A 26,322-nucleotide genomic window follows, 5' to 3' on the forward strand; every position below is an offset into this window, starting at 1 on the left:
CATTGAAATGTTTTAAATATCCAGGCTGGATCGGGTCCTTCGCGCCTGCTGACAACGTCGCGCTTTATATTTCTGTAAAATATTTCTTTGTTTCTATGTTTGTCACCCCCCTGGCTGTGTTTTTATGTTCGGAGTTGCTAAATAAAAAATAAAATAAAGTACATTACTGCTACTTTTGCGAGGCAGCTCGTACGTCACTTCCGCTTATGACCCGAGAAGAAGCCGCTGCCAGTCTTGTGAAACAAGATCAGCAGAACGTTTGCGTTTCTCCTGCCAAACTGGAAACAATTTTCTGGTTGACTCGGGCTGCAAGATTGTATGAACTGTACATATTGTGAAGTAAAACGGAGAGGATCATGTGATAGGTATGATGTCTCCAGCTGACTCTATTTTAGAGTGGCAAGGTATGAATGTGGGTGCTCCTGTCAGAAAACACAGGCCCGTATTCCACTTGACACGTCTATTTATTGTGGTCTGCAACAACACAGACAAAGAATAACTAAGTAAAATCATACAATGCATATCCATTAGTTAACAATATGCCTAAACATTACAATTCACTGTATTAAGAAATTAATCGGCCAAACAATACATACAATACACATTCACACGTTTCATCACTAGAATAATAAGCATACTAGCCGAAATAACTAACTAGTGTTCACCAACGTGACATCACTCACGAGAACATATCTAGGCCGTTATGTTCAGCAGTTACCTGACACGAAGTTAAATTATTAAACTCACCTTTTAACATTTATACACAACAACAAGCGTGGTGAAACGCGGGAAATCTGCAACTACTGAGTTTGCTGGCACAAACAAACTACTAGCTAGCTGTGTCGAAGGAGGAGAAGGAAAAGAAACCACGTCTCTCGCTATCAACACTTCAATGCATGCTCACAGTGTGGGACATCTCAGCACTACATCGAAAACTCAATGAATTTATCAAATGCCAACGATTACTAATAATAAAACAACCTGAGATTTATATTGTACTGTTTTAATAAGCTTTGTAGAATAAGCTTGGTGTAAACACATTTTTAGGTAGTTGGAATTGAAATTCCTGTACACGTGTTTGTACACCTAATTATTATATAAATCAATAAAGCTTGTGCAAGTAATATAGAAATGAATACATCTTACATTCCATATTGATTCCATTTCATATGGCCTCACATAAATTAAGCAACAGGTGGATTCGGATTCTGCACAGAGGAAGCCTGAGGAACGACTTTTTAGTTAAGTGGATATCCATCCATTATCGATACCGCTTATCCTCACAAGGGTCACGGGGCGTGCTGGGGCTTATCCCAGCTGTCTTCGGGCAGTAGGCAGGGGACACCCTGAATTGGTTGCCAGCCAATCGCAGGGCACACAGAGACAAACATCCGCACTCACAATCACACCCAGGGGCAATTTAGAGAGTCCAATCAACTTACCATGCATGTTTTTGGAATGTGGGAGGAAACCGGAGTACCCGGAGAAAACCCACGCAGGCACGGGGAGAACATGCAAACTCCACACAGGGAGGCCGGGGCCGGGATCGAACCCACGACCTCTGAACTGTGAGGCGGACGTGCTAAGCAGTCGACCACCGTGCCGCCCTTAAGTGGAAATCAATAGCAAAAACCAATTGGCAAAAATAATCCCTGTTGGATTTAATTAGTTCAGTGCCACAATTTCCGTTGCGAAAGACAACAACCTATGACGCAATCAGATTGGAATGTTTCCTATATTTATCACAAAGTAATGGAAGCATGCTGTTGCATTGTGAATCCATTGTGAGCTGTGTCAGAGTGCCATGATGATAAAACATAGTTACCCCCGCCCACACTTTTTTTTATGACAAATTTATTAATAAGAGGAAGTGCATTATTCCAAACTGTGTAAGAGGTTGGGGGGAGGGGTGCAGCCTTGCACTCTGGATGATGTAAGAGCCATTGTCATTGAATTGTAAATAGGCTGGAATGCATTTACTTTTTTTTAATTTCCTTTTCATATTTCATATACCGTAATTTTTATTTGTGTAAGTGAAGATGGCATGGCTATACTTGGCCCTGTTCATTAGTGGGTGGCGGTGTGATATGGTGGCTATCTTTGCGTGAATATGTTTCAACTCAAATGTTAGCAGTAAAAGTATAATCAACAGATTTATTTATTTATTTTTTGTGGGTGGAGTATTGGAGCCTATGTGTCTTTGTAATTGCTTGTACAGCACATCTTTGCTAGTATTACGGAAATTGTACAATGGAGCTTGTTGGAAAATTTCAGCAGGGATGTAAGCTCAATTATTAGTTCACAAACAACAACCATTTTCCAATGGGTGTTCGTTTAATCTTTCAAGAAAGCATCCAATGTAAATCAAGACTCACACAAGTTGATTGAATTTGCTCGTTCGTTTCTTTCAATTTCCGAAATACTATCAGAGGGCTTCTTTTCTTACCTCGCAAACATTCGTACCCATGCGGGCGAAGTGAGAAAAGGGTGCTATCTAAGATGCAACCCCCACATATATTGTTGTGCTGTCAGATAAGTCTAATCAAAAAACGTTGGTTCTGATCTTCTCCATCTATGGTTAATCACTTCAAGGACCAGGTCGTCTGGCCCAGAGGCATCCTTGGTCACAAGGACTTCTAGCTCCGTCAGATATCCCTCAAAGCCACATTCCATTACACTAGACTAAGCTGTATGCATGCAGTTATGTGAAGGCCTGTTGATGTGTGTGTTACACAAGACAGATCGTTCTATTGATTGTTATATGACTGCTCATGTATAAGGACATTTAGAGGTTTGTGTGTGACGATTAAAAATGTGTAACGCAATTACCGTCTGATCAACATATGGCTAATATTTAGCCATCCATCTAGAGTCAGTAATGACCAGCCTGATGCTAATATTGGACAAATCCTTCAAGCTTCTAAAGCAGAGTAACCAAATGCAGGCCACAATGAAATGGCATACAGTTGTGTGTTTAAGAAGACAGACTGAAATATACCTTGAAAACAACTTGCTGGAACTAGCTCACAAACGAGCCGAGCCATTGGTAAAGGATGCACCCGTTCCATTTTCTCCTGTTCGTCTCTTCCTCCTCCTTCTTAAAATGAGCAAAACCAGGGCTTTCTTTTGCAACAATGAAAGACACATCTTGTCGAGGTGCGGTCTATTTCTCTTCGAAACCAGCAGCTAAATCTCCCTTTCTCTCGTTTTTTTAATCGACAAAATATATAGCCAAATACAAAAATCAGTCAATCCAACGTTTTACATAAACGTATCGTAGTTACTAATGACGATGTGTAAACCATAAAAGATAAAACATGCAAACAAATAAAAAGAATAATAACAATTATATTTCACATTGCAAACAAGGATATCCCTGACACTTACCCTTTAAAGATTTCTGAATGATATCAATTATCAATCTACATTTCTGCTTTATTACATCCAGAGACCTGAAATAAGTCACAGTTTCAACCAAAAACAGTTTAAACAACACGGTTGAGTTAAGAAATTGAAACTTATGGATGTGAAATGTTCCCAAGAAAATATGCAAAATAATAAAACGTAATATTTTATTTTGTTTTGCACAGCATATACTGTAATTCTCAAGTATTTTTTCCCCAAAAATGCAGCAATAATTGACGCAATTTTGGGACAAATCCACCCGTAACACTGTCATGATTCTTGTTGAGCAGGAAAAATTATGTACCGGCAATTGTGATGTCCAAGAAAGAGAATCATAGAAGGTCTATTACAGAACACTTTACTGTACATACAGTCCCCTCTAAAAGTATTGGAACCAAAGATCTTAATTTCCAGTTTGGGTTTCAGATCAAAAGATGAATATGAGAAAAAAGTTTAGAATTGCAGCTTTTACTGTATGGTAGTGATGGAAAAAGGAATCTTCCAATTTCCTTCATGAACCAGTTATATTTTTGGATGGCACTGGGGGTTTAAATAAAGGGTTTAAGAAATGGCAAGTCAGTGTGCTTTCAGCCATATGTTGAACAGAGTGCCATCTAGAGGAGTGACAAAATACAACTGGTTCATGAAGCAAATTTGAAGCTTACCATCAGTACTTTACCGTACATCTAGACGTGTTAGTATGATGGTAGCAGCAGAATTAACCCTGAAGTCTATAAAACCATTTTGTCTGGCAATTTACAGAAAACATATCCCAACTATATGCATTCGGTGTTAACTTGAATTGGCCCTTAAAAACAAAACCCCGAAGGAGTATTTCCAGATTCCAGCCACATCACATCACATCACACACAAATGGCTCACGTCTATATGTGACATATGTACAGTTTGTGGGAGAAGCGCATGTGAGAGACACTACATCTTGCTACATTCAAGAACAACACATGGAAGCGTTTGCATGTATGGAAATATTTAGTCGGCTGTCAAGCATTGCATTGAACTATTAAGCAGTCAATTAAGCCCAGCTAGAGTTTATGAATGCCTATTTGTTACTTCATTGCTGGTCTCACGCCATTACAGAGGCAGACGAAGAGAGTTTGGCCACTTGCACATGCCGCAAAAGGGCTAGCTTAGCACTAGCTAGCAGCTTGTACGATCAGAAGACTAAATATGACCAAATATTTGGATTAGGGTTTTTTTCTGCGGTTTTACATGGATTTTCAAAACCCGAAAATGGACAATATTTGGGATTTAAAATGGGCATTGACTGAATGTAAACATTACTGAGGGTGCAGTGTGAAAAAGGGCTTAAGAAGCGTGTCTTTGGAATCCGAGAAGAAAAATCGGAAAAAAGCCCCAAGCAAGCACGCAACTCCCTGACCTCAGAACTGTGAGACTAATGTGCAAACTACGCGTTGCACAGTGCCGCCACATTAAGTAACCAGTCTAACATAATTCGACTGTGACGGTAAATTCAAACATGTGATGTGCAAGAGATCAACGTTTTCATCAGGTGTCATACCAATGAAGATTTAATCATGTAGAATCAAGCACTCCACCTCCTAAACACACACACACCTTTTTCCATCACACAATCACAAGGCCAAACAAACTCATCTGCATTTGCAAAACAAGATTTTTTTTTTTTGCTTCAAGTCAAGCACGAGACTCAAGGGTCCTGCAACTGCGAGTGAAAATCTGCCAATAAATTTCATGGTGTATAAATACAGAGGCAACGTCATTTTTGACAGTAAATAAAGATATTTATTTTTTTTGAAAGAATCTCAGCTCATGCAAGGATACAACTCATGTAAACAAAATTATTTAGAAATTAAACTCGTAAATGTGCAGAATTCTTCTTTTCTTGGTGTCAATCTCTGGAATGTACAGTATATAAAAGTAAAGCGCAGTACATATGTTACATCAACAGCTATCCCTGATCCCTCTTCCCCACAATGTGATTATCAAATAGAGCAGCCGTGTCGTCAAAAGGCTTAAAAGGGAGAGAGCGAAAGTATGTCAGGCACACACACACAAAGGTCAGACAGACACTGACAACTTTGTCAAAGCATTCACATGAGAAGAGAAAACAGAATTGAATACCATTAACGCCCTTTTACGTGTGCAAGTTGATCAGCAACACAAACACAAAAGCTTGCGGATGATTTGGAAGTAACTCCTTTAAGACACTGGTGACATTTTAACAAAAAAAATAGTAGTAATAATAAAAATGATAATAATTATAACTTGTGCGGAAGACATAAGCCGGAGGCCAAAAGGGGGGGGGGGGGGGCTGAGAGACGTGGTGTCCTCTCATCTTGATGCCCAGCAACATTAGCATTTAGCTTACTCTAGATGTGAATATTGCTTCAGGCAGCCTACTAACATGTTCAGAAATTTCTTAAGCCGGAGAAAATCTGCAGTTAGAGGTCACAACTCAAATGATTTGACATGCAATGACAGGGGATGTCGGTACATGGTGACATCGCCACCAAGCGTGGTCAAATGTACGACACAGAATTGGAATCCGTTCAACACAATTGTATGTGGAATTGTCAAAAATGAAGGATGTGAAACAACATGAAACAGTTTGGGATTTAAACTTGGGGAACTGCACGTTTATTTTGTAGCTATTTTGTTAGCTCTTTTTTTTTTTTTTTTTTTTTTGCGAGAGGTCTGAATCTCAATATGCCACGCATATCAACTGAATCATTTTCTTGACACCCATTTAAACTGGTGGCGGCCACAGCAAACAACCTGCTGAGTGCTCCTTTAAATTCTAGAGCCAGTTAGGAAGGATTGTCTTCAACAAAATAGTACAACAGGCATAACATGTCATAAATTCCTATAGTAAAAGTAAGATTTTTGTTTCTTGTTATTGCTAGTTTCTACTGTGTTGTTCCAGTTTTCTGAAACTACTTGGAACGTGAACCCAAACCCAAAATGCGAAGGAGTATTAGGGCCATCCTGAAAACAAATGTATATACACTAGAGAAAAAAGATCTCACCTTATGAACAATTGTCACATTTGTGGGGGCTTGGGGTCATAACATAAGTGTATGAAAATAAAAATGTAATATTACAATTATAACGCTATACACTTGTTTGGCTGTTAAGGATATTGTCAAGTTCAACTTTAGTTCAAGTTTCCCAAATACAATAAAATAGCTGATGTTTTGGTACATCAACACCACCATGAAAAACTAGACCAAAATCATCTAATCAGGAGGGTTTTGATGGCATTTCATGACAGGTCTTGAGCGAAAGACAGTGGCTGCTTTTTGGCTTAAGTTGGTACTTTAAAATTCACTTGTTAAAATTACTTCATTCTCATACGCTCATGAAAATCGGACTTTTTTTTCCTCATGTTTTTCAGTGTGGCTCTAATAGCTCCAGTACAAAAAGACAACAAGAACAATTGCTGAGCAATAAACATTTGTTGACATACCAGCCCCAAAACAGCGATACAGGTTATTTTGTTCACTTTGAAACACAAAGATGGGATAGATAAGAGGAAGAGGTAGAACGGACCACCTGGGATTTGATGGATGGTGGACTGAGTAGAACAAGTAAGCAAGCTGCAGAGATGATCAAAATGAGACTCTGGCTTTTTCATATCAACATCCTTAGGCACTAGCCAGAAAAACCTTGGAAATGGAAGGATGCAACATATTGTTCCTTTCTTTCCTCTTTAGTTTTTCATGCTGGTTTCAGCTAAATTTCAGATAATTTCCCAGTCTCAAGTGAAAGTTAACAACTAGACAAGAGGCCCTCAAGAGTATGTCAGTAGAGTTTAAAAAATACAGATACACAAGAGAGATGCAATATTTTCAGGTAAATGTTAAGCTCCCATACAACACTTGTTAGAACTCTTTTTTTTTTTTTTTTGACAGGCACAGTAGTGTTTCCCTGGATAGGAATGCTAGAAAATGCATACAAAAAGAGGACAAATATAGAAGAGAGTTAACTTCCTCTGGGACGATGCTAGGAATGATTAAATTACAGCTGCAGCAGGCACCTTGTTAAGAGGAAAGGGAAATGATTTGTCCCGAGGACGACAGTAAGTGAAATTAAAATGAAAGGTTTTAAAAGTTGTGCTTAAAACATACGAGCGAGAAAATTAGGTGTAGAAACAAGGAGCCTCTGCTTTGTATATAGTCAGTAGTACTGAGAGCGACCTTTAGTCGTGAGGCGTTTGATGAGCGCGGGAGGGAATGGAAGAGAGTGAGAGACAAACGCATGCAAGTTAGCACAGTAGTTTGAAGTAAGGCCTCGTTTTTTTGTGTTGGCAAAAAATATATATATCATATACATCTGTAATTTAATTACATCGAGCTTGAAAACAAAATATGTGCAAAAAATGTTAATCTTACAAATACGGGGAGTTTAATTTGTAGGTGTGAAAATGATTGCACCCTCTCTCTTCCCATTCAACTGTCTGTTGGTTGTCCTCCTCCTCTTCTTCCTCCGCCGCCGTCGTTGTCCTCAAAACCGGCCCTCGAGTTGGTCGTCGGGCTAGCAGCTGGACCTTGAGCCCCATGCCCTGAGCTCAGCTTCACGTTGAGTGGACAGCCATCTTTAGCTTATCTAGCTCCATCTGAGGGGACACAGAGCGCAAAACACTCAGCGCCAAGATTTAGACCAACACTTACATGTTCTCTTTTCTTCAGCCCCACTGTTACATATCAGTTTAATCAAGTTCATCCACGTTCATATAATGTGTGCATCTTGTTTTTGACTGTTAGTGAATCCATCAACATTTGGCTTGGTCTCAAGCGCATAACAAATGCAGACAACCCAGCGTAAATTGTTATGGGATCAATACTACCTGCAGGGCTACACGCTTTTGCCTTTCCTCATCCAGCTCTCCACGAAGCTCTGTTATTTCTTTCCTAGAAATATGCACAGACATGAATTAGTAAATGAGTGCAACTGCAAAGCTGTCAAAACATGTGGTTTGTAGATTTAATAAGGAAATCACGAGTATTTTTCATTTTTACATGTCAGGATGTAACTACTGTATCAAAATGTGAATTTATATTGCCCATTCATTGGCAAAACTACATGCTAAACCAATGCTATGTCAGATAAATGCAAAATGTGGTTGCATTGTGTAAAATAACTATTTTTATGTACTAATTACATTTGCTGGGCCTTGAACAGCTCCACTGACAGCAGGAGATCCTTCATCTGACTTCTAAGCGCTTCCATCTGGGATTTGGGATCCTCTCTTCCCTGAAAACTGCTGTCTGAGCTTAAGTTTGTGGGCGCTGGGCTGAGTTTGGCTTCGACACTTGGTTTATGCAATGACGACGAAGGGGACGGGCTGTGTGTCGCAGGCTGTGGAGGGATGGAAGGAAGAGAGAGACAAATAATAAGTGTACTGGATGTATAAGTATTCTAAAAGCACCAATAGTAGTTCTATAAACAAAAGTCATAGCTGTAGGTTCTGCTACATGGCGGAACTTCTAAAGTCAAGTCTTTTTGCATGTTTTTTTTTTTTTTTTTAATATAATTAAAGAGCAATCACTTTTGGTTAACCATGACCAATTTACAGGCGATATCATCATGGCGATAAGCTTTATAGCAGGTGGTCCTCCTTCTGTAAGTCTCTTGTGACATACGACCCACACAATGACATACACAACACAATGAAAATAATCCATTGAATAATTTTTAGCTAGGCAGGAGGCATTCTGGCATTCATTTTAAAATGGAATTGAGATCATGCATCCATCCATTATTTATACCGCCAATTTAATTTTATTCATTCATTGAGGACAATTACCTAAAGAGATCAGATTTAACAAACATGTGTTGCATCATCAGTAAGTGAATAATAAGAGTGTTAAACCACTAAGTACCTTGAAGCTAGAAAGGCCCTATACAAGTGAAAGCCCATTTACGATTTACACTCACATAATTCAAGTAGCTGTTTTTATTTGAATACAAAACATTTCATGTAAGCAGACGCACTGCCACACGTTTGGCTCTCTCAATGATATCATGATTAGACATTTTTTATTTTGTTAACAGTGCCCCCCAAAACACTAAAGTTAATTATTGGACAGAACATTATTATAGCATAACATGAGCATTTACCCACAAATTACATTTCTGCTTGATAAGGCATATACCTAAAACTAGTACACTGTCAATTTTTTACCGGGAATACTGACTTGAACAGACCTGACAACTACCACTGTCCAAAGATGGAAAGACTGCAGCTTTTAATGGCATTTTCACCTTCAGAGCGTACTTGTAACCAGGCATCTCTTAGAACCAGTGACAAATGTCACGAAAATTGCTTCTTTGCAAATATAAGGGTGACATAAATAGAAAAAATAACTGCAAAGTGAATTAGTGGGCCTGGACAGAGTGTAGACACACTCAAAGCCAGAGAATTCAAGGCAGTTTCGAAGTGCCCTGCTTTTTGCAATTAAATGAGGTCCCTGACAACAAAGTACAGCATCAGCTAGCGACCTTATTCAAATATGAACGAGAGGACATTTGTTGAAAATTATGAGGATTGCATTGAAGAAGGTAGAGAATTTTGAAGGAGCAAACAGAGAAAATAAAACACAAAATAATGCACACGACCATGATAAAAAAAAAGTAGTTACAAAAGAAATCAAAATGACCTTTCTGGGTTCTAGAGGCTTTAGTTTGATGCCATCCTCCTCATCCATCTTGAAGGATTTCTCCATGACAATTTCCTTGTTGGGCTGCAAGGGAGTTTTTTTCAATCATTTGATAAGGACAATACAACTAGTAACACTACTACTAACCACTACTACTAATAATAATAATAAATTAGATATATTGCAATAAATATGATGCAAATGTGCCTGCTATATCTGCAAACTAGAAACAAACAGCCCACAAATGTCTGGAAACAAGCATTAGCTATGAACAATACATTACTGGAGAGAAGAAAATCAGTGTGTGTCCTCATCATGACAGATACATGTGAATGAATGAATGAATGAATGAATGTGTGTTTCACAATGTGGGCAAGACTGAACATCAATGTGATAATTGTGCAGCCGTGCTCTGACAAGATGTGCTCCTGGGGCAGTCATTTACAATCGCAACCACAAAAACATAAACATTATATTAAAATATAAGTACATTTAGGCCATTGTACCATTTTAAAACATAATCAAGCAATATACAATTCTTAAATATTGATGACCATAACCAGTACTGTATCAGTGCTCACCGATAGTCCTCCACCAAATTGGGCGGGCAACCTCCGACCAGTAATCTTTGGTCTGTTAGCAGTGGGATGAGACAGCTTTTCTGAGGTAGATGAAACCTCATCAAAACTAATTAGAGCTGTTGAAAAGACAAAATAGACAGAAAACTATGTTAAAGGAATATTAGAAGCTATCATTTGACATTTAAATCAGAAGTCGGATCAAAAATGTGCATTTTGCCCCTGTACTGTCAACACTGTCAACGGAAAATGATGTCACAGTGCCCATGGGCTGAGCTGAATAATAATAATAATAATAATAATAATAACAACAATAATAATAATAATAATAATAATAAATTATTATTATTTGTTTTTTTTCACAGCTTGTCCAAAGGCGATATATAGGTGCATTTGTTTCCAATCTAATAACCCTACACTTTGCAGCCTACTTTTTTGAATTTTTTTAAACTAACCCCAAAAAGTCAATTTAAAGTAGCTGATAAACAATCAATAAACGTTTTCACAGAAACGAGGAGGGGGTAAGGGGGGGGACCTACAAAAAAATGAATAAAACAACAATTTTTTTTTAACCCTTTCATCTATGAATTATGATTTGATGATATGATTTATAATATAACATTTTTGTTTGGATTTATTAATATAGGCAAAAGCAACTTTTAAATAGCTGTCCACTGTAGTGACCACTGTGCTTGAAAGAGTTAAATTAGAGAAAAAAAGAGAAACATAAGGCGCAACAATGTGAATTTGCAGGTGCCCAACATAAAATTTGCATTGACCATAGTTTTAAGTTGTAATATCAACATGCACCACCAGATGGCAGACATGGCTTAGTTGCCTTTCACCGGGGTCTTATACTGCACTATACCACAACATGAACAATTTTGGAATGATATGCAGGACAAACACAGAAACTCAATAATATTTAAATTTTGAGTGAGTTGGTTTTTGTGAAAAAATACAGAAAATGAGTTCTTGCACTTAATGTTGGTTTGCTACGTGGTTATTTTGTTGTTTGCTTCAAACCCTTGGTTGTTGGGTTAGGAAAGAGAAATGTATTATGAAAAATGAAATATATTAAGAGGGAATATATTAGATGGGAATGATTTTTGCAGCTTTCATTTTACTTAGAAATAGCCCTGTTTGAAATGATGGCTTCGTAATGTAAGTAAGAATCTATCATTTCAAACAGGGCTATTTGCCATTATGTAAACCCATTTACCCACATTTCTACCAATCCGTATTAACAGAATCCAGTATAATCGAATAGTGAACTACGCTTAACAGCATTTATTAATATCGTAATAAGTCGTGGATATGGAAGTGTATTGCCTGTAGTTTCTATCAAATATAATACTATTTCTTGTTATAGAATTAGCGGAAAATTGGAAAGTATTGTAATATCTTGCGATATGATGGATTCGTAATGTAAGTAAGAATCTATCATTTCAAACAGGGCTATTTCCAAGTAAAATGAAAATTGCAAAAACCATTCCCATTTACCTATTTAACTGGTGACAAACACAATTTTACAAACTATAGGCCCATCTCCCTTCTTCCACAATTCTCCAAAATTCTCCAAAAACTCTTCAATAATAGACTAGATAAATTCATCGAAAAACACAAACTACTCTCGGACAGTCAATATGGATTTAGAGCAAACCGGTCAACTGCATTTGACTTAGCAGAATTTATTGAAGAGATTACTGATTCAATCGACAAAAAGAAACACATATAAGGACTGTTTGTTGATCTACAGAAAACATTTGACAAAATTCCTCGGGGTAATTATTGACCGGAAAATTTGTTGGAAGCCCCAACATTAAATATATAAAATCTAAAGTTTCAAAAAGTATTTCGATCCTGTCTAAAGTAAAACATTTTCTCAACCAAAAATCCTTGCACATTCTTTACAACTCACTAGTTTTATCATATTTAAATTATTGTTCAGAGGTCTGGGGAAACACATGCAAGAATTCAATGCAGCCTCTTTTTATACTGCAAAAAAGAGCTATGAGAGCAATCCACAACGCCAGTTATCTGCAACAACCAAATCCGCTGTTTCTGTGCTCTAAAAGTTTAAAATTGTTTGATCTTATAGAATATAAAACTATACAACTAATCTACAAAGCAAAACATAATTTACTGAGGGGTAATAGTCAAAATATGTTTTCAGAAAGAGAAGGTGGCTATAATCTAAGGGGAACACATAATTTAAAGACATAGTACTCACGCACGACAATGAAACGTTTTTCTGTATCTATATGTGGAGTAAAACTATGGAATAAACTGAATACTGATCTACAACAATGCCCAAACACACACCAGTTCAAAACAAAACATAAAATAAGTATTTTAGAGAAATATAAAGATGAAGAGGGGCTGATAGAGTTGTATAAATATATATATTATTATATTATGGTCATTACTGTCTGGTTATAATATCATTATTGCTATTATTACTATTGTTCTTGTGCCATTATGTAAACCCATTTACCCATATTTCTAATAATAGGTGTACCAATCCGTATTAACAGAATCCAGTATAATCAAATAGCGAACTACGTTTAACAGCATTTATTAATATAGTAATCAGTAGTGGATATGGAAGTGTATTGCCTGTAGTTTCTATTATATATAATAATAGTTCTTGTTATAGAATTAGCGGAAAATTGGAAAGTATTGTAATATGTTGTTGATGAAATTGAGATAAAAGGGGTTGGAATATCAAAGTATACATATACTTCTTACTCCTTTTTGAACATGTATGTCTGCCTTTTTGTATGCACTTAAATGACACTCCTTTTTTGTTGTTGTTTATTTTTCTTATCTTATTTTTATTTATGTCATGTCATCTTCCAAACCGCTTATCCTGTACAGGGTCGCGGGGAGGTGCTGGAGCCTATCCCAGCTAACAATGGGCGAAAGGCAGACTACACCCCGAACTGGTCGCCAGCCAGTCGCACGGCACACACAGACACCGCCACTGAGCGGGAACCGATCCCGCGCTGCCCGCACACAACTCAGGCTTGTGTACCACTACACCATCAGTGACCCATTTTTATTTATTATTTTCTTATATGTTTGAAATAAAGCGAGAAAAAAAAAAAGAGCAAGTATTATGCACATATTTTGTCCATATCTAAAATAGCATCTCTGTCATACATGTGGTTAGGAAGTGCGCGGTCCAGTGATGAAAAGTCGTGCCCCTATTCAGCATTTAAATTGCCCATTCCTACTTTGAACATACTTTGCAGCCGACTGTATGTTGCTATTTGTCTGACACTGCAAACCCGAACCAATTCCAAATGACTGACTAATCTGTGCCTCTGTAATAAACAAGCTCCTCTCTGTTCAACGTTATTTTTTCAGTGTAAACAGTGCATGTCAGCAGGCTGCGGAAGCCGGTAAGGGAAACAAAACAAACCAAAAAAAACCAATCAATTCGTTCCCAAAAAAAAAAAAACAGATTTAGTGATTGACTCAAGTAGCTCTGCTGAGAAGTACCCATAAATGTATTTTGGTGAACAGATGCTGTCAGCAGTAGCTCATCTGTAAGGACTTGGGCTTTGGAGCTGGTGGTCAAGAGTTCAAGTCCCACTGTGGCCCAAAATGTGAAAATGGCAACTAGCTGTGGGAAAAAAAATAAAATAAATCATACATACGTGATTCAAATGATTTATCCACTGTGTCCGATGAGGGTGTTTTGGGTTTTGGGGGAAGTAATAGCTCCAAGTCAGGCTTTGGACGAGATGTGGGCACTTCCCCATTATGTCTGGAAAAAACAAAAATAAAAATTCACTAACAAAAATGGTTAGAAATAGCACATGACATTGAATGTTCAGATCCTGGGAGAAAAGAAGAAACACCCCACATCAGACACACTTCAAATTTGGTGATGGAGTAAGAGGCTTGTCTGGCCGCTTTGGTGGGAGGTTTCCTGGTTTGCCTTTGCCTGGAGGTGGGATTGGCTTTTTGGGTGGGAGTGGTGCTGCTGGCTTGGATGGTTTTGGATCTGGCAGCGGCTTGTCAACTGTAATTGAACAAACAGAATTGGAGATGTACTTAATGATTGAGAAACTCAGCGAAAGGAACAAAGATACCGAAAGAGTCAGATGAAGTCTGAAAATTGAAAAAAATGTTTAACGTTAATGTTATCAGCATTAAGGGATCAATGGATGATTGTGGAGGAGTGAACCGACACACAGCGGAGGATGGTCGCTTCCGAAAAGTTCATTATTCCCTGATAATTGAACACATCAAAAGGGCATTAATCCATTTATACCATGGTCACTTGGCAACAAAAATTATTAAACTTCAAAATCCTAATTTCATACGTTTTGTAACCAAAATAGAAAATTTTACTAAAACAACTTATTTTCCCCAAGTAACACCTGAGGGCTTGCTTAAAAGTAATTCAAATCCCGTAACTTTCTAAGGCAATGTAAACACTATTCAGTATTCCAGCAAACATATTTTCTAGTTTGACAATGCTAGAAAACAACCACAGATAGTATGACAATGAAACCAGTTTTTTTATTATTGCACGTATATTTGGCATATTTATATATGTTGGTTGATTTTGTATTATTTATATTATTTTAAAAAAAAAAAGAAAATAGAACTGTATAATAGAATAGAATAGAATAGAATACTTTATTGTCTGTACTTTATAAAACTGAGTTCTAACAATTAATTAGAACCTTAAAGAATTAAACTGTTTTTACATCATGATGTAATACTTCAATTCATTGTATTGCTCAATTCATTGTGTGCCCACCTTGGCCACTTGGAGGCAGTTTAATACAGTAGTACAAACCCAAATGAGTGAGAATCAACACTGCTCTCAGTAATTCAGCAGCTGCAATATAGTTGCATTTTTTTTGCAGAAGATGAAAAATATTTGCCTGTTTAGGAGATTCTTATTTAAAGGCACTGCTGTATACACACCAGTCCAATATAATTGGTACCCTTTCGTGATAGAAAGCAAAACCCATAATGGTCAACGACATGATTTTATTGAAACTATTAGTGTGAATCAGGTATTGCTTTATTATTGTGGCACAACTGAATCGATATAACAACAGCATGAATCCCTTAGCCTTAACATAATAATTTCTTGCACAAGCTGATGAGGTAATGACTATTTTCACCCACTGCACTGATAATTGCCTCCAACTATCAATAATTAAAAGAACATTGATGTCATACAACACGTTGTCATTCAACAGCTGAAGATGCGCACACATCGTTCAGGCACCATACATTATTTCCATAGCTACAGACCATGCCATAATAGCAATTAGGTTTCCAGAAACGATATAGAGAGATACAGCAAACTAGCCCCTTAATTGCTACCCAATTTACTGCATACAATGAGAATGAAGGGATTTGTACCTTTGTCTTCTGGCCTGATGGCATGAGGCTTCTTGTCAGCGCTGGGAACCTCTGGTTTGAGAGCTGTTGCAGAATCATTAAAAAAAGAATGTCAGAAAGTACCCGGTTAGCTCGGCATGAGGTGCAGCAAACTAAACGGTGGTGTCAAACTCAGTTTTGTTGTTGGCCCCAATGTTGGTCAGGTTTCCCTCAGATATCCGTTTTGAATGTGAAACCATATATGTAAATGTTTCATCAGCTCATCACAGTAATACAAATTCACAGCAAAGTAATGTGTAACTAGTTTTGAAATAAGAAGTTAAGGATAATTGTTTTTTCAACTCTATCACGTTACTGTAAAAAAAAAAAAAAAGTAGTTTGGTAACAAAAACAAATGGTCGCAATGTTTCAATGTTATTAACTCATTCACTGCCATTGACGTATTTATTTGTATTTTTGCTGTGGAGCAATTCAATCCCAGGAACTTATTCATACTTTTTTCCAATTTTTTTCAAAGGTTAGGGTAGAAGAGGGTATGAAAATGTCTGGCAGTGAATGAGTTAATGATATATGATAATTTTGAAATGTTGGTCCAGAATCCTTCTGAGATGTTGACACAAATGATTTGCTTTTAATTCGTCACATAAAATGATGTGTTGTCAGTTCAACATTGTTTGCTGTATGACACGAAGGAGCCCAGTGGAAGTCGGTATTGCTGAACATTGCCCAAGACAGGGTGACTAATATCTATCGCAAAAGCAGCGAATTATCAAGTTGAAAGTTGGAAAAAATGGTAACAGGAGAAATAAAGCAAATCCCCAAAGCGGGGGGAAAAAACAGAGCAAAACTTTTTAGAATAAAGTCATTGTCATTTATGTTGTCTACAAGTGGGGGAATTGAATAAAATCAGATTATTTTCTCGCACAAAAATACAATTTTAATTAACGCCTTATCAAACACTCTGAGTACGATGAGCGTTGAATGTTTGGAAGAGGTGGGTTTGAATAGTGACCCATATGGCTAATCAACACATTAACCCTGATCCTGGAAAGTAGCGACATGTTAAATGTTGGGACCATGACACAAATAGCAATGATAAGCTCTGTAAAACTGCAAAATTATGAACACTTTAAAAAAACCATATCTTAGCGTATCCTTTCACACAACTGACCTGGTAATATTTAATGAATGGAATAAGAGACGTGTCTGAGGTTCTTACCTATATGTTTTGATGGTGGAGGTGGCTTCTTTGGTTTCTGAAAGGAGAAAAAGAAGCAGAGAAAAGTAGGTTACATTAAGTAAATTCCACTGGTATTCAATAAGAGACAGATTCTTATCATAAATACCGTATACAGTGGTACCTATACTTACGAACGTCTCTTCATACGAACTTTTCAAGTTACGAAATGCCTCAACAGGAAAATATTGCCTCTTGTTATGAAAGAAATTTCAGGATATGAAAGGTAAAAATACAGTATGGGCTGCTAAGTCACAGCTCTAGAGTTTCCTGAACGCAACATATTCATCATAGCTGCTCTGACATTGGCTATTACTTAGCATCTTCCTGGCATTCCATTGGCTAAGAGGGACGGCGACCGTATGTGTCTACGTGTGTAGATAGACAGGTAGATAGATATATACCGGTATGTGATGGATATTTCTATGCAGCGTCCTTGTCATTCGCCCCTCGGGCCATGAGATGTTCCGATAGTTTTACATGAATTAGAAACGAGGAAAAGAAAAAAAAGGAGAAAATCGGGTTTTTTTGTCCATACAAACAAAGCAAGAGATAATAGAAAAGTATGAAAAAGGGATGCGTTTGGTTGATCTCGCCAAAGAATATGACCGTAATGTATCGACAGTCGCCACGTTATTAAATCATCGAATGTTTGCCGTCAATGTTATACATTAATGGCTGCATTATGCCGCCGTCCCTGTGTGACCTATATCTTTGCTGCTGTAACAATGAAAATTTCCCCACTGTGGGATCAATAAAGGCATTCTTATTCTTATTCTTATTTCTTTACAAAACGCCAGGCAAAAACCACTTCTGAGAGAGAATATGAACCAAAGAGGGCAAAAAGCGGTGAGGACAGCAATTAAAAGGTAAACGACCATGTGGCCCAGTTTAAAGTTATAATAACACCATTCAGCACTTGATGGTAGAAATCACTTTGTTACTCCTGTCTGTTCATTTCCATCAGAGAAGAAGAAGACCAGTAGAGCAATGATTTGGAATGATTTAAATCGGAATGATTAAAAGTCTCCATCTAAAACCGGATATTGATGATAATGCCTGAATATGAGAATTCTTTAACAATATCATGATGATTATTTTACAGATATTATTAAGAAGAATGGTCTCCCAAACAACCCGGACATCCCCTCTAACAGTGTTATTTACTCCCCAATGTCTCCCTAGCCATTTCTTCAAAAAGTATATTTTTGTGAAGGACATGGCTGATAACCTACCGGTACCTCTTCAGAGTCTTGCTTCAATGAGGACTTGCGCGACCCTTTGGATAAAAAGGCCTGAAACAGATTGATCATTGATCTTTTTACTGTGCATCAGACATTTTTGGGCATGTCACGTTAAATCCTGCCATAAGGAATGCCTTGAACAAGATACAAAGCCAAGAAAATGTCAAATGTTCAGTACTCAGATTTTGTACATGCAAATATTCAACTACACAGAAGTAATGTTTTCTTCAAGCCTTAAATAACACACTATAAGGATGCTAAATGTGACAATCTTAGAAACGGATCACCAAATACATCTTGGTGGTTTATAAAAGGCCTAATACAAGGCAAAACTTATGTTAAAGTTGAAAGAAGAAAATCAATGTTCTGTAAGGTTTTGCTTACATTATGTCCAATTTAAATATCAAAACTATTCTTCTTAATACACAAACTTGCACTAGCTGCTGTTTGGAATGTTTTAAATTATAATTGTAGTACAGTAAAAATAAAAATGAACATTTGGTTGTTTCAAACTCAATGTATCGTGAATATGCGAAATAGGCAGCAATTCGGCATATTTTAAAATAGCCTCCCTTCAAATGTTCTGTGGTAAATTCCTGGTAACCAGGGATCTTATGGAGTAGTTACCAGTCATCACAGTAGATAAACTACTTTACTGTGACCTACATCAGCTGAGAAAAAATAAAACAAAACAAAAAATAAAAAGATGCCCAGTTTTGATGAGCACAAGAGAGGGATTAATTTTGCAATGTTTATTAATGTGGTCAGATTTTGCAGTTCTGTAAAACTGAACTTTTCATACAAGAGACATTTGTAATATGCTAACCAAAATAACACCCCTGCAAACTACTACCATTAGTACTTATTCCTACTACTATAACAGCAGAGTAGAGTGCAGAAGGAGCGACAACCATACGGCAAGCAAAGTGGTTGTACCAATAACTCTAATGCTTATCTTTTATAAATATTTAACTCACACCCCACTAAACATCGTCACTAAACAAGCTTTGTTCATTAAACATCGTTCCTTCTCTTTATTGCTAAAACTGTGAAAAAAGACTCTAGTTCAAAATTCCGGCAATAAACTATTTCATTAAATTAACATATTGACTTTACCTCTTTTTCTGTCTCAGACAGCATGACTACAAAGTTGTCCGGAAAGACGCCTTGTTTGCCTCCAACCTCCCCTCGCCACCACCCGGGCTCTCCTGTGTCCTGTCAGAAATAAGCAGAGAGGGGATGGAAATGTCAAAACACTCACATTGGTAGAGAAAGTACAGAAATCTGGAAGTGCTGAGAAATCAAACAAATGGGCGCATTTCCTGGTTCATCCCTTTCATCTAGTATTCCGTCAATGACTAAAATTCTTCAGTTGACCCCGGCTAGGCCCATTCCAAGTGGAACCCGCCTTGTAAAACCAAAAAATAGGAGAAATGGACGGGAGTGCATTAACTTATGAAGCCATCCAAAAACTACCAACATTTTGTTAAAAATAGTAAAATAGTTTCAGAAATGAATTCACGACGAAAATTTATTTGAATTGAAAAACAAAGCTTAGGACCATCTCACCCAATTGCAATCCAATTATAACATTGACAAGAAAATTGGTCAGAATGTGAATTACATTGGTCTTAACTGTAAAAAAAACAGGCCCAAATAATTTGTATCTTTGTAGAGCAAGTTCAAAAAACTCCACTTGGTGGCAGCACCTTTCCACACAAATTCTTAGCTATGCCTTTAAAGTGTTCAATGTTAGGTCAAGGTTCATTGGCAGGCCCAGCACACAACAAAACCCGTATCAGAGAAGAAATACCCACATAATGTTCAGAAGCAATGACTATGATCTAACAAACTGTCAAGACTTAAAGTGACACTTGGATGAGCTTAACATTGGCACTTATATAATAGGTTTGCATGTAGAAATGATATCAGTACTAAAATGACCCCCTCAAAAGACTTGAAGAAGAAGAAGTAGTGATTTAAGGGCTTCTTTTTTGTGATTAGATTTACAACAAATTGCCCCGGCCCCTTTTGGGGTGTGGCTTATGTTATGTTTTCAGTCTCAGCGGTCTACGTCACAGGAGGGAGGCAAGCGTGGTAATATTGCTCGCTTTGTCAGTTCTGTTGTCTAAAACGGCGACCGATCGCCACCAAAATGTAAATGCACATTACTACTCTTGTCCACTTCAACCTGTGAAAGTATAAAAGTGTTCTGCACAATAGTTTGGATTTATTGACATCATCATGATCACCTCCACAAAATAAAAAATACTGTGGCGATCGCTTCTCCACTTACACAGGCTGAAGCGGACAAGAGCATGAATGCGCACACGAACCCAGACTGGTTATATTTCGGACATTTAGCGACGCTAAACCCGTCAACTCTCGGGAGGCAGACGGCGATTGGCATTGGGCAAGCAATCAGGCAAGCCTGGATCTTTAGTCCACCCCAACACCCCATCCCTTCGCTCCCCTCCCCAGCTAACAGTAGGATAACAGTACAGCTAATAGCAAAAACTTGCTTAAGACCGTTAAAACAAAAGGCGTTAGCACAACAACATTAGCTTCTTACTGTCCGCGCAGCGTGTGGAGGTGATCATGAGCCTGCGTCTTCATTTCGCGGGGTTGCCTCCCAAGCAGTCGCGTGCGTTGTCCGACACCGCTTGTAGCCGCGAGAGTGAAGCGGCGTCAGAGTGAGGTAAGACCTCATCGAACACCGGGGGTGTCTTGAACGTGCGCATCCGACTCCACAGCCGCGTGTGGCCGCATTGGAATGCACCATTTCGGCTGCTGGACGGCGTGTTGTCGGTCGAAAAACTGGGGCCATTCCTCATCCAAATAAATGTGCACATCTACTCATTCCCCCTTCAGTCTCTGTTAATAACCTGACTGGTGTTAAATGCCTCGCTCGTCCTATCCGTCATCAGCAACGAAGCAGTGTTTTTTTGTTTTTATTTTTTTAAGCAAAGAAGCAGTGTGCGCTTGTCCCAGCATAAAGCTATGTAGCTCATGCTCACTTCCACATTTCCTCATTCTCATATAAATCAGCCACGGAGAGGTTAACCCTTTTGATATGTTGAAGTGGTCATTAGTAAGGGTGTCCACATACATTTTGGTGCCAATTGATCACCGTTTTTGGACGTTATAAGCAATGAAAGATTGATTTCCAGTGGAGCGTTTGTAATCGGTTCCTGCAGTGACTCTGACCGAAGAAGGATAGAACGGCAGGGGGCGCGGCCATTCTCCTCATTAACAAGAGCCGTTATTCATGGAGTCACTTATTTCCTAATTCCTCCCAAATTTATTGATAAAATAACAAATGACAACTCTTTTCATTTTCCTGATCAAAATATATATCAAATAAACTTGTTAGTGAAAACATGGCCATCCCGGTCCAACCATCCCTTTAATGGTTGTGAGTTTTTTGGACAGATTACTCATGAGAAAACATAAGCAAATACTGAAGCAGTCCAAAGAGACAAAACTCAAATTGTCTAAAAGGGAAAAGTACTGTTTTCTGAGAGGGAATCAAAAGTAGCAAAAAGTAACGAGAATATCTCTGCATGACAACGATAATGAAGTATTTTAAAAGCATACCTTTTTCTAAGTATTTTCATCCGCACGCAAACTGCATTTTAGGTCACTAGTTTTGTGGTGTTTTTATACGGAAAAATTGGTGGGAATACCACTGTTTAGAGGGGCTGAAAACCCGCAGGTAACTTATCATTGACATACTCTGACTCGTTGAAATTACAACATTATGAAGTTATTTGTATGGTTGTGCAATCAGACACCGAGCAACATCTTACCTTGCTTATGATAGAGATGATGTCATCCTCATTCAAAGTCAATTCATCCTCATTTGTAGCCTCAAAAGCGAAGGTGACCTTACAGAAGTCTTTAGCTTTGGATATAGAGATTGTGGCAATTCAAAAAAGGAAGTATAGGACACAAAAGCACAACATGTACATGCCACAAAAGGCCAGGATGTATTTTACCTTTGGAGTTGAAGTCTGCATCACCCTTTTGCATTTCTGTCACGTTGGGAAAGGCTGGCTTAGCAACTGATGGTAATGGAGGAATTTGCTAAAATGGAGCAAGCAAAACATGAAAGATGGAAATGATTTATAGGACATAAATGGACAAGGGACTTCATATGGAAAAACTAGTTCAAAAACTCAAAGAAAGGAGTCAAAGGAACAGATCATGTTTTCATGAAAGGTTGTGTTAATTATAAAGCTGTCAAGGTTTGTTGAGGAAAAGGAACGGAATTGAAATTGGAGTAACAATATGGATGAAAACGTCAACTTGGTTTACACAAAGATACCGCATCTTTTACTGTATCCGCTTAATTTCTTTGGGATTTGGGAAACAAATTATTATAAATTGGCATAATCTAAGCAATGGGTGACAGAGTTTGAGTCTATAACATCACCTCGTCAAATAACTGATTTTGACAGTTTGATGAAAAAAAAACCTGCTATGACTAATAAAAATGCAGTTCAGACATACAGTAAATAGTCAAATAAGGCACAAAAAAAAAAGCCACTTTCATGCTGTTTATTTTGAGTAGCCTACAATATGTACGGTGGCCATTATTATCTAGAGCTGGTTGGTCGTGATCAGTCCAGGGCGTATCTAAACAAACTACTTCAGCATCGGCTCCAGCTCAATCATCCAAGAGAGTTTAAGTGTTACAGAAAATGGATGGATGGACCAATGCAAAAACACACAAAGTTGACGACTGATGCAAAGTTTCCTTTTGATCTCACAAAAGGAAACCATCAATTGCAACTGTCGATATTACTGATTACAATGAGTGAAAAGCCAGGTGAGCAGTAATATGTGAACCATGTGGGCTATTCAATGCCAAATGGAAATATCAACTTGAGTAAAAAGAGAGGTTCACGACCAAGCGTATGTACTGGTAGGGTTGGGGTGAGGATCAGTGTTGTGAGTAGCAGAGAACGATAGAAGCCGAGTTAGTGGTTGAAAAATATTGCAATGGCTGTTGTGAAGAGACGAGAAAAGAGCGAGGGAGAGAGAGAGAGAGAGAAAGAGAGAAGGGAGCAGAGTTTCAGAAACAAGAAACTAAACAGCAAATGTTGTGAATATTTCTTTTTGTCAATAATTACATAGGTCTTCTGACCCTGAAAGGCTAAATAAAAACTGTTCAAGTCCAAGACACATTTTGAATTTTTTTCCATGACTTAGAAGACAACTGTCCCAAATGTCCACTTTGTCTTTCACTTTCCCTGAGCTCGCAAATACATTCCGCTCTAGTAAATTTGTTAACGTGTAGCTCACCATATTTGTCTGATTTGTTCTGTCTTTAAACAGTATAGTGAGTTACCTTGAAAATTAGTGGACAGCAAAAGTGAATACACCATACGCATGGTAACACATTTTACATTTCCAGTAGAAAGTTATGCAGGTGCACCAGTTTGCGGCGCCTGTTGAATTCAAGCTACTGGGACGCCATGACGCAAAATGACCTCATTCTTTGAATGTGTGATAATGCGGGCTACTTACAATAGTTCAGTTCTAGTACTTTTCAAGGTCGAAAATTCATCTGTAATTTTTACTCTTTAAAGAGGATCGCCCCTCCAGCCAACACTCCAGCCATTATCTTTAGCAATTGAACTAATCTTTTTATTTAATTATTCTATGGTCACTTATTTTAAAAATGTAACTTTACTGTGAATGCTTTCTTTTTATGTCCCATACAAAGAAAAAGAAAAAGTAATAGGGCTGTAATCAAACTCACATTTTCCTTTTTTTCTTCTGTATCCAGATTGGGAATTCGGACCTTTGATTTTATTGACCCTTCTTTGAAAATATCTCCAAAACCAATGCGTTGTATTTTTTTGGGCTGGACAATAGCTCCATTGCCTGAAGCAGGTTGGGGCGATGATGGGGTCACTGCGTTTTCTACACCATGTATATCTGTGGAGGAGATGCAATAAGGGAAAACAAGACATGTAATCAACAAGTGCAGAACAACAGCTTCAGACTTCCTCTAATGGTGCTTGGAAGGACATTATTACCATATTGTAGATAATGATTGAAATTACTGAAAATATTAGTTTTTGCCCCTATTATATTGCAGGTTGGATGCAAATAAACATACTGTACTGATTATCTTTGCCACCAAGGCACCTGACATGAAGCATTAAAAAAAGCATTTACAGCACCATCTAGTGTAGGTCTTACTCAGCTGCAGCCTCCGTTTCTTGAGTCCCCACTGACGTTCCAATAAATGTGCTTGGTTTACATTATGTTCCCTGTGGCCACAGAAATCTCGTCTTCCATAAACATAACACACCATGGGATTTTGGCCTGGTTTCCCCTGTATTCAAGTTTTCTCACAGTCTATGGGATCTATGTCTTACGGGATCCATGATGGGCCATGGGAGGGGGGTCCGAGCTACTAAGGCCTTGAGGATCAAGGGTGCACTATGGTTCTGTCTACCAAGGATTCCAGTACGTTCCCTATTGGCTCATCATGTTGTGATCAACGCCTGACATGTCTCTGACATTCCGTCGAGTCATTGTACGGATGAAACCCGGACGCCGGGCAGCTTTGGAGTTTGTTTGTCCACATCAGACTGTGATGAAGCTCCCCTGCCAGGCCCGGCTTAATATCCCTTTCCAAACTGTATTTGGCGTGTCAAACCGTATTATGATGCAATGTGACGTATCGCGCTGGGCCCGTAAAGCATCAGACGCCAGGATACTTTGTGATTGAATGTGACAAACCAGCTGCCATACATGCTAACTTGTCATGAAAGACATGACAAAACGGTACAAAACATAAACCAAACACAGCAGCATGTGACCAAACTTGAAAGGACCGCGAGTCCCAATAGGACCGCCTCCAAGTTTCGTTACATACTGTCATGTTTTGTTACTGTGTGATTAAAGGTAAAGTTGACTTCCATCCTGCGGGAATCACACGGGATTCCCGAAAAAATGTCAGCTTCTATTAGTAGCATAACATTTCCATTTATTTTTTGCTTTTTGTTTTCAGTTTGTCTTACTAGGATGCTACAACATGTCATCCTTTTTCACCAAAGCCTTTCTTCTGCATCCTCCTTTCTAACTACCCACCCTCATTTCTTCCCTCTCTACAAGTCCATATATATATATATATATATATATATATATATATATATATATATATATATATATATATATATATATATATATATATATATATATATATATATATATATATATATATATATGTGTATATATAGTCGCACTGGAGTATAAGTCGCATTTTGGGAGGAAATTGTGCATTAGTACACATCATTTCCACCAAGAAAGTTACGGTAAGATAACTTTAAACTCACCAAAACGGTTGTAGATCGATTAAATAAGTCTTTTATTTATCCCAGATTATGTAGAATGTTTCTTAGTCTCCAAAAGTATTAATGTATTCGGTCGTAATTATGTCTTCGTCTCTGTGCTGAGTGTGCTCCTCCTTACGTGTGTGGCTTCATGATGCAATACCCCAACTGCCTGTTGCAACATTTATATAGGAGCTGAATTGTGGCTGATTGTACTGTGTTGTTGACTGAACATACTAATCGCTAACGCTAATGCTAATCGCGGTTGCTAATCGTTAGCATAGGGATAGGTAAAACATAAGTCACAAGTCAGCACTAACAATCCATGAAAGTAATGTGTTAATAATTTCACACATAAATCGCTCTAGTGTATAAATCGCACCCCCGGCCAAACTATGAAAAAAGCTGTGATTTATAGTCCGGGAAATACGGTAATTATATTTATAAAAGTGCATTGTTTACCTTGGAGTA

General features: G+C 37.9%; 1 protein-coding gene across 2 annotated transcripts in view; it reads right to left on the reverse strand.

Annotated features, from left to right (window-relative positions):
• Positions 1-5,164: 5,164 nt before the first annotated feature.
• Positions 5,165-26,322, reverse strand: part of cd2ap (CD2-associated protein) — a 44,916-nt gene continuing 23,758 nt past the window's right edge. The window contains exons 6-19 of one of the 2 annotated variants that reach the window (XM_086018792.1): positions 24,267-24,445; positions 22,498-22,585; positions 22,309-22,403; positions 19,616-19,714; positions 18,497-18,550; positions 17,238-17,274; positions 16,040-16,102; positions 14,528-14,675; positions 14,308-14,417; positions 10,646-10,761; positions 10,065-10,148; positions 8,567-8,763; positions 8,252-8,315; positions 5,165-8,020 (exon numbers count right to left, since the gene is read on the reverse strand). In XM_086018792.1, the coding sequence (XP_085874918.1) occupies positions 7,979-8,020; positions 8,252-8,315; positions 8,567-8,763; positions 10,065-10,148; positions 10,646-10,761; positions 14,308-14,417; positions 14,528-14,675; positions 16,040-16,102; positions 17,238-17,274; positions 18,497-18,550; positions 19,616-19,714; positions 22,309-22,403; positions 22,498-22,585; positions 24,267-24,445 (1,376 nt within the window). In that variant the 3' untranslated portion in view covers positions 5,165-7,978. Of the gene's footprint in view, positions 8,021-8,251; positions 8,316-8,566; positions 8,764-10,064; positions 10,149-10,645; positions 10,762-14,307; positions 14,418-14,527; positions 14,676-16,039; positions 16,103-17,237; positions 17,275-18,490; positions 18,551-19,615; positions 19,715-22,308; positions 22,404-22,497; positions 22,586-24,266; positions 24,446-26,322 lie in introns of both variants that reach the window. The other variant, XM_086018791.1, reaches the window with a different exon arrangement.

Source organism: Filicampus tigris, chromosome 20 (assembly GCF_054856515.1).
Source record: "Filicampus tigris isolate MCC_2025a chromosome 20, RoL_Ftig_1.0, whole genome shotgun sequence".
NCBI classification, from domain to species: domain Eukaryota; kingdom Metazoa; phylum Chordata; class Actinopteri; order Syngnathiformes; family Syngnathidae; genus Filicampus; species Filicampus tigris.